Here is a 13,208-nt window from a genome sequence, read left to right as displayed (position 1 = left end):
GGAGAAGGTGGAAGTAGTAACAGATTTCCTCTTCTTGGGCTCCTAAATCACTGTGGATGGTGACTGCAGTCATGAACTCAGAAGACGATTGCTTCTTGGCAGGAAAGCGGTGACAAACCTAGACAGTGTGTTGAAAAGCAGAGACATTACTCTGCTGACAAAGGTCTGTATAGTCAAGGTTATGGTCTTCTTGGTGGTCACGTATGGTTGTGAGAGCTGTACCGTAAAGAAGGCAGAGAATGCCAAAGAATTGATGCCATTGAAATCTGGTGCTGGAGAAGACTCCTGAAAGTCCCTTGGACAGCAAGGAGATCAAACTAGTCAACCTTAAGGGAGGTCAACCCTGAATATTCACTGGAAGGACTGATGCTGAAGCTCCAGTGTTTTGGTCATCTGATGCGAACAGATGACCCTTTGGAAAAGTTCGTGATGCTGGGAAAGATTGAGGGCAGGAGAAGAGGGTGTCAGAGGATGAGATGTCTGGATGGCATCACCAATGCAATGAACATGAACTTGAGCAAACTCTGGGAGATGCTGAGGGACAGGGAAGCCTGGCATGTTGCAGTCCATGGGGTCACAAAGAGTAGGACACAACGGGGTGACTGAACAAAAACAAAGAATAAAATATTCTACTTTAAGGGCATTGAAGATCTAATGAGGTAGGAAGGAACCCCTGGTCCAAGATCTGGCAGAAGATGAAAACCCAGTAGCTTTTGTAAATCCTGAAGAAGTGGTTAAGAGGCTGAGTGGTATTTTTGACAGTCTCAGTGAGCTAAGAGGACAAAAGATGGAGATTGAGCTTCCCTGGTGGCTTGGTGGTAAAGAATCTGCCTGCACTGCAGGAGACCCAGGTTCCATCCCTGGATGGGGAAGATCTCCTGGAAAAGGAAATTGCTGTTCACTCCAGTGTTCTTGCCTGGAGAATTACATGGACAGAGTAGCCTGGAGTGCTACAGTCCATGGGGTTGCAAAGAGTAGGACACAACTGAGTGACTAACACTTTCACTTTCAGGGCCTACCAGGTGTGGGATATCTCTTAAAAATGCTGGTCTTTGGGATGAAAACTTGAAGAGCTGCCGCTTGGGAATAAGGGTCAGTTGCAGGTCAATCAGCTCTGATACAGAGTGAATCATACTTTTGAGTCATGAGGGCCAGAAAAAAATTTCAGCCCCTGGGTTAGTCTAGTACCCCCAGCCATATGGCAGAACCAAATGAAAGTCTCTGAAGGATTTGTTTCTTAGGCTTCAAGACTTTTGCATAAGGAGTTGGTTAAATATCACATTCAGCTTATAATTAAAGATGACCAGCATTACAGGGAAACTGGACAATGTGAATGAGAACCAGAGAGAAGCAATAAGAGAAACAATCATCAGAGCTTCATTTATTGTAATTGTTATTAGATAGGGACTATTTTTTATTATTTAATAGAAGTACAGTTGATTTATAATGTTATGTTAGTTTCTGGTGTATTGCAAAGTGTTTCAGTTATTCATATACATATTCCTTTTCAGATTTTTCCATTATAGTTTATTATAAGATACTGAATATAGCTCTCTGTGCTATTTACAGTAGGACCTTGTTTATCTGTTTTATGTACAGTAGATTGTATGGACAGAGACTTTTAATGACAATGTTTATGATTTTCTTGGAGGATGAGAGACAGGGTTGAATATTTATTAGAGAACTTGGAACTATGAAAATTAAAATATCTGGAAAAGAACTAAATAGAAATTCTCAAATGGAAATGTATAATCCTGAGTTGAAAACTAAATAAATGGGTTTAGATCCTGAAGAAGACTGAACTTATCTTGGAAATATATCAGAATACAATGAAATACAATGAAAAATACAATGAAAAAGGGAAAGCAATTTTTTAAAAACTAAAAAGGTAACAGCAGTTTTATGTTAACTGAACACCAGGAGAGAAGAGAGAGGATATGGGGCGAAAGGAGTATTTGAGAAGACAATTGCTGAGAATTTTTAAAAATTGATGAAAGATATCAATTCAGAGATTTAAGAAGCCCAGTTCAGTTCGGTTCAGTCACTGAGTCGTGCCTGACTCTTTGTGACCCCATGGACTGCAGCATCCCAGGCTTCCCTGTCCATTACCAGCTCTCGGAGCTTACTCAAACTCATGTCCATAGAGGCGGTGATGCCATCCAACCATCTCATCTGCTGTTGTCCCCTTCTCCGGCCTTCAGTGTTTCCCAGCCTCAGGGTCTTTTTCAGTGAGTCAGTTCTTCACATTAGGTGGCCAAAGTCTTGGAGTTGTCAGCTTCAGCATCAGTCCTTCCAATGAATATACAGGACTGATTTCTTTAGGATGGACTAGTTGGATCTCCTTGCAGTCCAAGGGACTCTAAAGAGTCTTCTCCAACACCACAGTTCAAAAGCACCAATTGTTCAGTCCTCAGTTTTTTTAATAGTCCAACTCTCACATCCATACATGATGACTGGAAAAACCATAGCTTTGACTAGAAAGACCATTGTTAGCAAAGTGATGTCTCTGCTTTTTAACATGCTGTCTAGGTTGGTCATAGCTTTTCTTCCAAGGAGCAAGCATCTTTTAATTTCAAGGCTGCAGTCACCATCTGCAGTGATTTTGGAGCCCCCCAAAATAAAGTCTGTCACTGTTTCCATTTTTTCCTCATCTACTTGCCATGAAGTGATGGGACCAGATGTCATGATCTTAGTTTTCTGAATGTTGAATTTTAAGCCAACTTTTTCACTCTCCTCTTTCACTTTCAACAAGAGGCTCTTTAGTTTTTCTTCACTTTCTGCCGTAAGGGTAGTGTCATCTGGATACCTGAGGTTATTGATATTTCTCCCGGCAATCTTGATTCTAGCTTGTGCTTCATCCAGCCTGGCATTTTGCATGATGTACTCTGCATATAATTTAAATAAGCAGGGTGACAGTATGCAGCCTTGATGTACTCATTTCCTGATTTGGAACCAGTCTGTTGTTCCACGTCCAGTTCTAAGTGTTGCTTCTTGACCTGCGTACAGATTTCTCAGGAGGCAGGTCAGGTGGTCTGGTATTCCCATCTCTTGAAGAATTTTCCATAGTTTGTTGTGATCTACATAGTAAAGGCTTTGGTATAGTCAACAAAGCAGAAGTAGATGTTTTTCTGGAACTCTCTTTGTTTTTTCGAGGATCCAGCGGATGTTGGCAATTTGATCTCTGTTTCTTCTGCCTTTTCTAAAACCATCTTGAACATCTGGAAGTTCATGGTTCATGTGCTGTTGAAGCCTGGCTTGGAGAATTTTGAGCATTACTTTACTAGCGTGTGAGATGAGTGCAATTGTGCGGTAGTTTGAGCATTCTTTGGCATTGCCTTTCTTTGGGATTGGAATGAAAACTGACCTTTTCCAGTCCTGTGGCCACTGCTGAGTTTTCCCAATTTGCTGGCATATTGAATGCAGCACTTTCACATCATCATCTTTCAGGATTGAAATAGCTCAACTGGAATTTCATCATCTCCACTAACTTTGTTTGTAGTGATGCTTTCCAAGGCCCACCTGACTTCACATTCCAGGATGTCTGGCTGTAGGTGAGTGATCACACCATCGTGGTTATCTGAGTCACGAAGATCTTTTTTTGTATGGTTCTTCTATGTATTCTTGCCACCTCTTAATATCTTCTGCTTCTGTTCGGTCCGTACCATTTCTGTCCTATATTGAGCCCATCTTTGCATGACATGTTCCCTTGGTATCTCTGATTTTCTTGAAGAGATCTCTAGTCTTTCCCATTCTATTGTTTTCCTTTTTCTTTGCATTGATCACTCAGGAAGGCTTCTTATCTCTCCTTGCTCTTCTTTGGAACTCTGCATTCAAATGGGTTTATCTTTCTTTTGCTCCTTTGCCTTTTTCATCTTTTCTTTTCTCAGCTATTTGTAAGGCGTCCTCAGACAACCATTTTGCCTTTTGCATTTCTTTTTCTTAAGGATGGTCTTGATCACTGCCTACTGTACAGTGTCACAAACCTCCGTCCATAGTTCATCAGGCACTCTATCTATCAGATCTAATCCCTTGAATCTATTTGTCACTTCCACTGTATAATCATAAGGAATTTGATTTAGGTCATACCTGAATGGTCTAGTGGTTTTCCCTACTTTCTTCAATTTAAGTCTGAATTTGGCAATAAGGAGTTCATGATCTGAGTCAGAGTCAGCTCCCGGTCTTGTTTTTGCTGACTGTATAGAGCTTCTCCATCTTTGTCTGCAAAGAATATTATCAATCTGATTTCGGTGTTGACCATCTGGTGATGTTCGTGTGGAGAGTCTTCTCTTGTGTTGTTGGAAGAGGGTGTTTGCTATGACCAGTGCGTTCTCTTGGAAAAACCCAGAATAAAAAAAAAGAATTGCACATTGGAATGAGATGGCTGAAAAAAAACTTAAGTGCTGCCAGAAAATTCGTATTACTTTAGAAAGAACAGTAGAAATTCCTATAGCTGACTTCTCAACAAGAAAGAAAACCATAAGACCACATAGAATACTGAAGAAAATAACAGCTAATCAAGAATTATATACCCTTTACAGTACCCTTTGAAGTTGAATAAACATTTGCAAACAAAACCTAAGAGAATTCACTTATCAGACCACCACTAAAAGAAATACTGAAGGATGTATTTCAGATAGAATAAAAGTGATTCTGAAGTAGAAAGGAATGAAGAGTAACAAAAGTGGTAAGAAATCCTAAATGAATATTGACTGTAAGATTCAAATAAAAACTCACGAGACTAGATAACAGCATGTAAGTCTGGATGGAGGGAATGAAGTTAGTGTTCTAAGGTCATTGACTTGCTCTCAAGGGTAATGTGCCATTTACCATGAGAATTTGATAAATCAAGGATGCATATTGTAAACTTTAGAGCTGTGCTATCTAATAGAAAGCCAGTGCAAGCCTCTCTTAAAACTAAATTTTCTATTAGCCTCATAAAATAGAAGTAGGTTAAATTAATTTTAATACTACATCTTATTTAACCCAAAATATCCGAAACATTATTTTAATGTGATGACCAATATAAAACATTATCGAGATATTTTACATTCTTGTTTTTCATACTAAAGTCTTAAACATCCCACTTATGGCACATCTCAGTTCAGACCAGCCACACTTCCAATACTCAATAACCACATATAGCTACCATATCAGACAGTGCATGTCTAGGATAACTACTATAAAAATAGTAAAAATAAATATATACCTTCCATCTACAGACAGAAAACCAAAATGGAAATATGAAAATAATCAATTTAGAAAATGGTAGGAAGATGAGAAAAAGAAATGTGGAACTGGCAAGACAAATATTGAAAGCACAATGAAAAGCACAATGCTGGAAGGTAGAGTTAAACTCCAATAATATCCTTAGTGGCTCAGCTGGTAAAGAATCCACCTGCCATGTGGGTAGACCTGGGCTCCATCTCTGGGTTGGGATGATGCCCTGGAGAAGGGAACCGCTATCCACTCCAGTATTCTGGCCTGGAGAATTCCATGGATTGTATAGTTTGTGGGGTCGCAAAAAGTCGGACACGACTGATCAACTTTCACTTCAATATAATTAAGTATAATATATGAGACTGGATTAAATGCTCTAACAGTTAAATGATAAATACTGTCTTACTGTATGAAAAAACACCCAGCTGCATACAATTGGAAACACGTTTGAAATACAGCATATAAAAATTGAAAGTGAAAGGAGTGAACAATATATTCCATGTAAATACCAGTCAAAAATTGGTATAGTTGTGTTAACATCATGTGGTTAACACAACTGTAGTCACTAAGTCATGTCCGACTCTTGCACCCCATGGACTATAGCCTCCCAGGCTCTTCTGTCCATGGAATTCTCCAGGCAAGAATACAAGGGTTGGTTGCCATTTCCTTCTCCAATATTAACATCATCAGATCAGATCAGATCAGATCAGTCGCTCAGTCGTGTACGACTCTTTGCGACCCCATGAATCGCAGCACGCCAGGCCTCCCTGTCCATCACCAACTCCTGGAGTTCACTGAGACGTCCATTGAGTCAGTGATGCCATCCAGCCATCTCATCCTCTGTCGTCCCCTTCTCCTCTTGCCCCCAATCCCTCCCAGCATCAGAGTCTTTTCCAATGAGTCAACTCTTTGCATGAGGTGGCCAAAGTACTGGAGTTTCAGCTTTAGCATCATTCCTGCCAAAGAAATCCCAGGGCTGATCTCCTTCAGAATGGACTGGTTGGATCGCCTTGCAGTCCAGGGGACTCTCAAGAGTCTTCTCCAACACCACAGTTCAAAAGCATCAATTCCTCAGCGCTCAGCCTTCTTCACAGTCCAACTCTCACATCCATACATGACCACTGGAAAAACCATAGCCTTGACTAGATGAACCTTTGTTGGCAAAGTAATGTCTCTGCTTTTGAATATGCTATCTAGGTGGGTCATAACTTTCCTTCCAAGGAGTAAGCGTCTTTGAATTTCATGGCTGCAGTCATCATCTGTAGTGATTTTGGAGCCCAGAAAAATAAAGTCTGACACTGTTTCCACTGTTTCCCCATCTATTTTCCCTGAAGTGATGGGATCGGATGCCATGATCTTCGTTTTCTGAATGTTGAGCTTTAAGCCAACTTTTTCACTCTCCACTTTCACTTTCATCAAGAGGCTTTTGAGTTTCTCTTCACTTTCTGCCATAAGGGTGGTGTCATCTGCATATCTGAGGTTATTGATATATCTCCTGGCAATCTTGATTCCAGCTTGTGTTTCTTCCAGCGCAGCGTTTCTCATGATGTACTCTGCATATAAGTTAAATAAACAGGGTGACAATATACAGCCTTGATGTACTCCTTTTCCTATTTGGAACCAGTCTGTTGTTCCATGTCCAGTTCTAACTGTTGCTTCCTGACCTGCATAAAAATTTCTCAAGAGGCAGATCAGGTGGTCTGGTATTCCCATCTCTTTTAGAATTTTCCACAGTTTATTGTGATCCACACAGTCAAAGGCTTTGGCATAGTCAATAAAGCAGAAATAGATGCTTTTCTGGAACTCTCTTGCTTTTTCCATGATCCAGCGGATGTTGGCAATTTGACCCCTCGTTCGTCTGCCTTTTCTAAAACCAGCTTGAACATCAGGAAGTTCACGGTTCACCTATTGCTGAAGCCTGGCTTGGAGAATTTTGAGCATTACTTTACTAGTGTGTGAGATGAGTGCAATTGTGTGGTAATTTGAGAGCAGAAAATACCTGAGATAAAGAGAGGTGCTTCAGGAGGAAAAAATCATTCATTTTACTGGGAAAGTATTTAAGGATTTGATTTGTAATTAATAACATAGGCTGAAAATATACCAAGCAAATACTGCTAGGAATATAAGAAGTATAGAAATTCCCGTTATAGTGGGAGATTTTAGCTTTCTTTTTTTAACAATAAGCTGACAAGAAAACCAGTAAGGATACAAAAAGTATGAACAACACAAACTGGACCTAGTATGTTTATTTGAAATGTTGCACCCCAGATCCTCAGGTTACATGCTGTTTTCAAACATACAGAAAACATTTACAAAAATTGACTGAACTTGACCATAATGCAACTTTCAACATGTTTCAGATTGAAATTATATTGAGTCTGTTTTCTGATCAAATTGCAATTAAACTAGAGATTAGTAATCAAAAGATAAAGATATTAGGAAAAGGTGAAAAACCAAGCATCTAAGAATTCATTTCAAGAAATTAGGAAAAGAATAATTTACTTAATTTCCCAACTTAAGTCTGTTTTACCCAAATAACAGAAGAAAAGAAATAATAAAGGCAACAATTATTTAGAACAGGTGTTAAGTTGCAACATGCCAAAACTGTGTTCTTTAAAAAGATGCGTAAAAGTAATGAACCTCAGACTGATCAAATAAGAAACACAAATAACAGATGTGAATGAAAAGTGGGGCATCTGCATAAATTTTAATGTCATTTATAAATTGTAGAAGGATATTTATAAACAAAATATATGACAATAGACGACAATTTAGATGACATGGACAGAATCCTAGAAAAACATTGTCAAAATGTATGCAAAAAGGAATTAGGAAACATCAGTACTCTTGTCATTATTAATCCATAATAAAAATGTTCACTCTAAGGAAATTCAAGGGCTAAATGGTTTTATAAACATATTCTTATAAACATGTAAGAAAAATAACATGAAAACTTTTACAGTTACATAACCCAATTCTGGAAATATTTGAGTGTGCAACACTTGCCTAAGGTAATGCCTATTGCATTTTAGTGATATTTTTAGGGTTTGTTGCTATCAGTCAGAGCTTTTTCTGAAGCCTTCATTCACGAATGCTTATTGACTGTATTTTGAATGTTATATGTGTATTGGAAGCATTTCATATACATAAATGAATAAAATATGTATCTAGTTGTACTGAGGTTAATGTCTAATGAAGAAGACAGATGTTTCTACATAAAAAGTACAGTTTAGTGTGAAAAGTTCTTCAATAAAGAGATAGGTATAGAAGGCTGTGGGAGCAGTGCAGAGGAACATCTGATTATCTAGAGAAGGCTTCAGTGGATAGATGATGTTTGAGCTAAGCCCTAGAAGGTGAGTATTAACTTGCTAGGCCAATGGGAAGGAATATGTAGGAAGAATTAACAAAATGTATGTAAAATATCAAGAATCTCAGCTACTGGAGAATTTATTGCATGCAATTCAGATGAAATATGGGGTAAGAAAGAAACTAGGAGAAGAAAGGAAGGTAAGGACTTATCTCAAGAACCTTTTATGCCACGTTAAAGATAAAATGTAGACCACGGTCAAGCCTTTTAAGTGAAACTACAACATGGTGAAGTTTTTGTTTTAAAATTATTATTCCAGTTTAGAGAGGAGATTGAAATGGGAATTAAGAATGAAAGTCCAAAGTAAAGGCTTTGGTTTTGGCTTAGTGTTGAGCTGTTTCTGGCATCAGTTTGTCAACTAGTTTTGTTTACTTTTTGTGACTACTTTTTGGTTTTGATAGAGATTTTCATAGAATGTGAATGCAACACATGAAATTAGTTCAATATTTAGAAAAGGTAGAAGACGATCTTATTCTAACCAATCAAATTGGAAATTGATACTTGTATATGTAGATTTCTTTTTCTCTGGAGCTGATCAGAAACAAATGTTTACAATAACAAGGTACTGATTTTAGCAAAACAGAAAATGTATCTTCTATAGACCCACCTTGATTTAGCATATTGAGACAGAGGAAATTGTTTACCTTTGCAATATACTTTTTTTTTTTAAATTGAAGTATAATTGATGTACAACATTTTATTACTTTCAGGTCTATAACCTAATGTTTTCATGTTTGTATATAGTGAAATGATTACCACAAGAAGTCTGATTAATATGCATCACCATACATAGTTCAGAATTTTTTTTTCTTGTGATGATAGCTTTTAAGATCTACATTTAACAATTTTCAAATGCAGTATAATAGTAACCATGCCATATATTACATCCCCAGGACTTAATTTTTTAACTGAGTTTGTACCTTTTAATTCTCTTCACCCATTTCACCTACTCTCCTATTCTTCACCTTTGGCAATCACCAGTTTGTTCTCGCTGTCTCTCTCTCTGTGTATGTGTGTGTGTATGTCTATATATATATATATGTATGTATGTATTTTAAAAAATTCCACATATAGGTGAGACTGTATGGTATTTGTCTCTATCTGACTTATTTCACTTAGCATAATGCCCTCACGGTCCATCTGTGTTGTTGCAGATGGCAAGATTTCATTCTTTTTTTAATGGCCAAATAACATTCCATTGAATGTGTAATACATACAGACACACACACATTTTATCCATTTGTCTGTCGATGGGCACCTAGTTTGTTTCCCTATCATGGGTATCGTAAATAATGCTTCAGTGAACATAGGGGTGAATATATTTTTTCCAGTTAGTGTTTTCATTTTCTTTTATTTTTTAAAACTTGAGGACAGGATTGAATCTTACTGAGATGAGCAAGGATGAGTGTGTAGTGGGTATTTAAACTGTATGCTGAATGAACAAAGGTTGATAAAGAGAGAAACTAGAGAAATTAGCAGCAAAGGAATCTGACATCTATTTGAAGGATAAGTCCCAAAGGCAAAATGGATATTTTTCATGGGAGGTGGGGGAAAGACAAGTAGGATATGCTGTGTTTAGAAACCATTGCGTCCTTTGACCTTGACTTTACCACATAAGGTGGATCATTTTGTAGTCACATTATTTTTGCTTAAAATTCGTCAGTGAACTTTCTGAAGGAGCTGAAACCATTTTAAAATAATTTTCCCAGTGTTTTTATACTAATTTGATTTATTTTTGTTTCTGTTTTAGGAAACACTCCTTTACATCTTGCTGTGATGTTAGGAAATAAAGGTTAGTAAGTATTTCCTTTTTTTGTTGTTGTATAGTCATGTCTATTGGGTCACACAGAGTTGGACACAACTGAAGCGACTTAGCAGCAGCAGCAGCAGCAGTCATGTATAATCAGTTTTATTACTGCAGATGGTGACAGCAGCCATGAAATTAAAAGACACTTACTCTTTGGAAGGAAAGTTAAGACCAACCTAGACAGCATATTCAAAAGCAGAGACATTACTTTGCCAACAAAGGTCCGTCTAGTCAAAGCTATGGTTTTTCCAATAGTCATGTATGGATGTGAGAGTTGGATTGTGAAGAAAGCTGAGTGCCAAAGAATTGATGCGTTTGAACTGTGGTGTTGGAGAAGATTCTTGAGAGTCCCTTGGACTGCAAGGAGATCCAACCAGTCCATCCTAAAGGAGATCGGTCCTGGGTGTTCATTGGAAGGACTGATCCTGAAGCTGAAACTCCAGTACTTTGGCCACCTGATGTGAAGAGCTGACTCATTTGAAAAGACCCTGATGCTGGGAAAGATTGAGGGCAGGAGGAGAAGGGGATGACAGGATGAGGTGGTTGGATGGCATCACTGACTCAATGGACATGAGTTTGCATCAACTCCAGGAGTTGGTGATGGACAGGGGGGCCTGGAGTGTTGCAGTCCATGGGGTCGCAGAGAGTCAGACACAACTGAGTGACTGAACTGAACTGAATCAGTTTTAAACTGACTTCACTCATGTATAGTCAGTTTTAAAATTTTAAGATGAGTTTTATGTTTTGAATTTTAAAACATTCACCTGATTATTTGATTTGCTAATTGAGTCTAGGATTCAGTATATTAAAAAACACAACTACTTTCTCATTTTTCATAGCACTTTTTTCAAAGAGTTAGTGAAAATCTTATAGTAACCTTTATGCCTTTCGAAACTTTTTCCCTTGTTTGGTTATTTTTCAAGTAAGTATAATATCAGGAGACTCTTGTTTCCAAATATTAAGTTTATTAATATTATAATATTTTTAATATTCATAGAGTTTTATAAGATTCTTTAATATGGACTATTTTTTATAAACTCATAAGTCTAGAATTATTTTGATAGATAATAAAAAGTTAGTACTTGTTTATTCTTCAGAACAGAAAAACAGGTCATAGATGATTTAAAAGATCTCCTTTTTAAAAAAAAAAAAAAATTTATTTATTTGGCTGCACTGTGTCTTAGTTGCAGCATGTGAGATCTTAGCCTGTGAGATCCATCCCTGACCAGGATGGAATTTGTGCCCTCTGCAGGGGGAGCATGGAGTCTTAGCCACTGGACCACCAAGGAATTCCCAAAAGATCTACTTTTTAAGCCTATTCCCAGATGCCATAATTATCTGGATTCTCAGTTATCTTGAAAAGTGAGGATTCTAGGTAGCTGATTGGCACCTTTCTGAGTGCTAGATTTTAAAATCTTGGATGTGTTTGATAAAAATCTTTGGAAAGCATGTACTGTTGAATTTTTAAACAAGATAGCTTTTTAACACCTTTCTGATGTTCTAACCATATCATGAACACCTGTTATTGTTATATACTATAAAATAGCTGTTGCTGTAAACGTTTGGTCTGAAAGATATTACTAGAACTTGCTTTGTTGAAAAACAAAATGCTTTTGCTAGTTTAAGTTTATGTGCTTACGTGAAACATGATTTGTCAGATATTTAATTTAGATTTTAATACTACCTAAATTGGCCACCTGATGCGAAGAGCTGACTCATTGAAAAAGACCCTGATGCAAAAGGAAAAGAGGGCAGCAGAGGATAAGATGGTTAGATAGCATCACCGCCTCAGTGGACATGAATCTGAGCAAACTCCAGAAGATAGTGAAGGACAGGGAAGCCTGTCATGCTGCAGTCCTTGAGGTTACAAAGAGTCAGACATAACTTAGCAACTGAACAGCAACAACAAAACTGGGGACTCAAATTTTAGTTAGTTATGCTGTTTTTTTCCTCCTTACAGAGACTCAGTCAAGTAACTTTTAAGTAAAGAGAGATTCATTAAGAGGCTATATATTAAATTCAAGCTATGGGGACTATCTATGTCTCAGGATGAGTAGTAAAAAAGACAGTTTGGGAGATCAGCTATCATTTCCCCCTTCCTCCCCGTCTCTCCCCTTACTTCCTTCCTCTCTTTCTCTTCCCTTCCTTTCCTCCCTCCCCTCTGCCTACCCCCAACCTTCCACCTTCCTTCCCTTCATATATGTACGTATATCCATCTATATCAATCATCTTGTCTGTTTCTTATGGTGTATCTACTGTTCTTTATATATTTATATATATATATATATATAAAAATATTATCTTTTCTTGATTGATTTTTCTCTGTTTATTGAAATTGACCATGACCCAAAATAAGTGTTCTAAGTTCCTGAATCTTAATGGCTTTCTGATTTCAGTGTTCTCCACCTAATAGTTCAATTTCTTAGGTTCCTGAATTTCTGAACAGAAAGTTTGATTGGGCTAGTTCACCTTCAGCCAAGTCACAGTGATGAGTGACTAGCAATCTCATGAATTGTTTTTGGGATATGTAGTTACTCATATAAAATTAGCTTTAGTGAGACTGACTCGGAGAGAGTTGGGGTAGAAGAGGGTATCAAGAATACAGAGGAAGAATATTTAGTAGGACTATTGGTAGGGCAGACCATGATAGTCATCTCTACACCTTGGCGAAAAGAAAGATACAGTTAGCTAAATTTGACCAATGAAAAAAGCTTATGCCTTCTTTTGAAGAACATTGGATCAGAACTTTAGAAAATAACTGAAATGTGTTCATTTACAGTGTGCTAGATGCTTTTTCAGGGCATTATACATGTTTAC

The 13,208-nt window shown here is 37.6% G+C and overlaps 1 protein-coding gene across 3 annotated transcripts in view; it reads left to right on the top strand.

Moving 5' to 3' along the window:
- ANKRD13C (ankyrin repeat domain 13C) overlaps positions 1–13,208 on the top strand; it is a 93,556-nt gene that overhangs the window by 23,666 nt on the left and 56,682 nt on the right. For all 3 annotated transcript variants that reach the window (XR_015160226.1, XM_086390525.1, XM_086390524.1), the window contains exon 2: positions 10,335–10,376. Coding sequence is in view for 2 of the 3 variants with exons in the window: in XM_086390525.1 (XP_086246651.1) it covers positions 10,335–10,376 (42 nt within the window). In the remaining variant the exon portion in view is untranslated. The remainder of the gene's footprint in view (positions 1–10,334; positions 10,377–13,208) is intronic.

The sequence above is a fragment of the Bos grunniens genome, chromosome 3, assembly GCF_055505025.1.
Source record: "Bos grunniens cultivar Pamir isolate PY7600 chromosome 3, Bosgru_T2T1.0, whole genome shotgun sequence".
Taxonomy (NCBI): Eukaryota; Metazoa; Chordata; class Mammalia; order Artiodactyla; family Bovidae; genus Bos; species Bos grunniens.
Note: the sequence above shows the minus strand (reverse complement) of the source record. Positions and strands in the feature narration are given on the sequence as shown.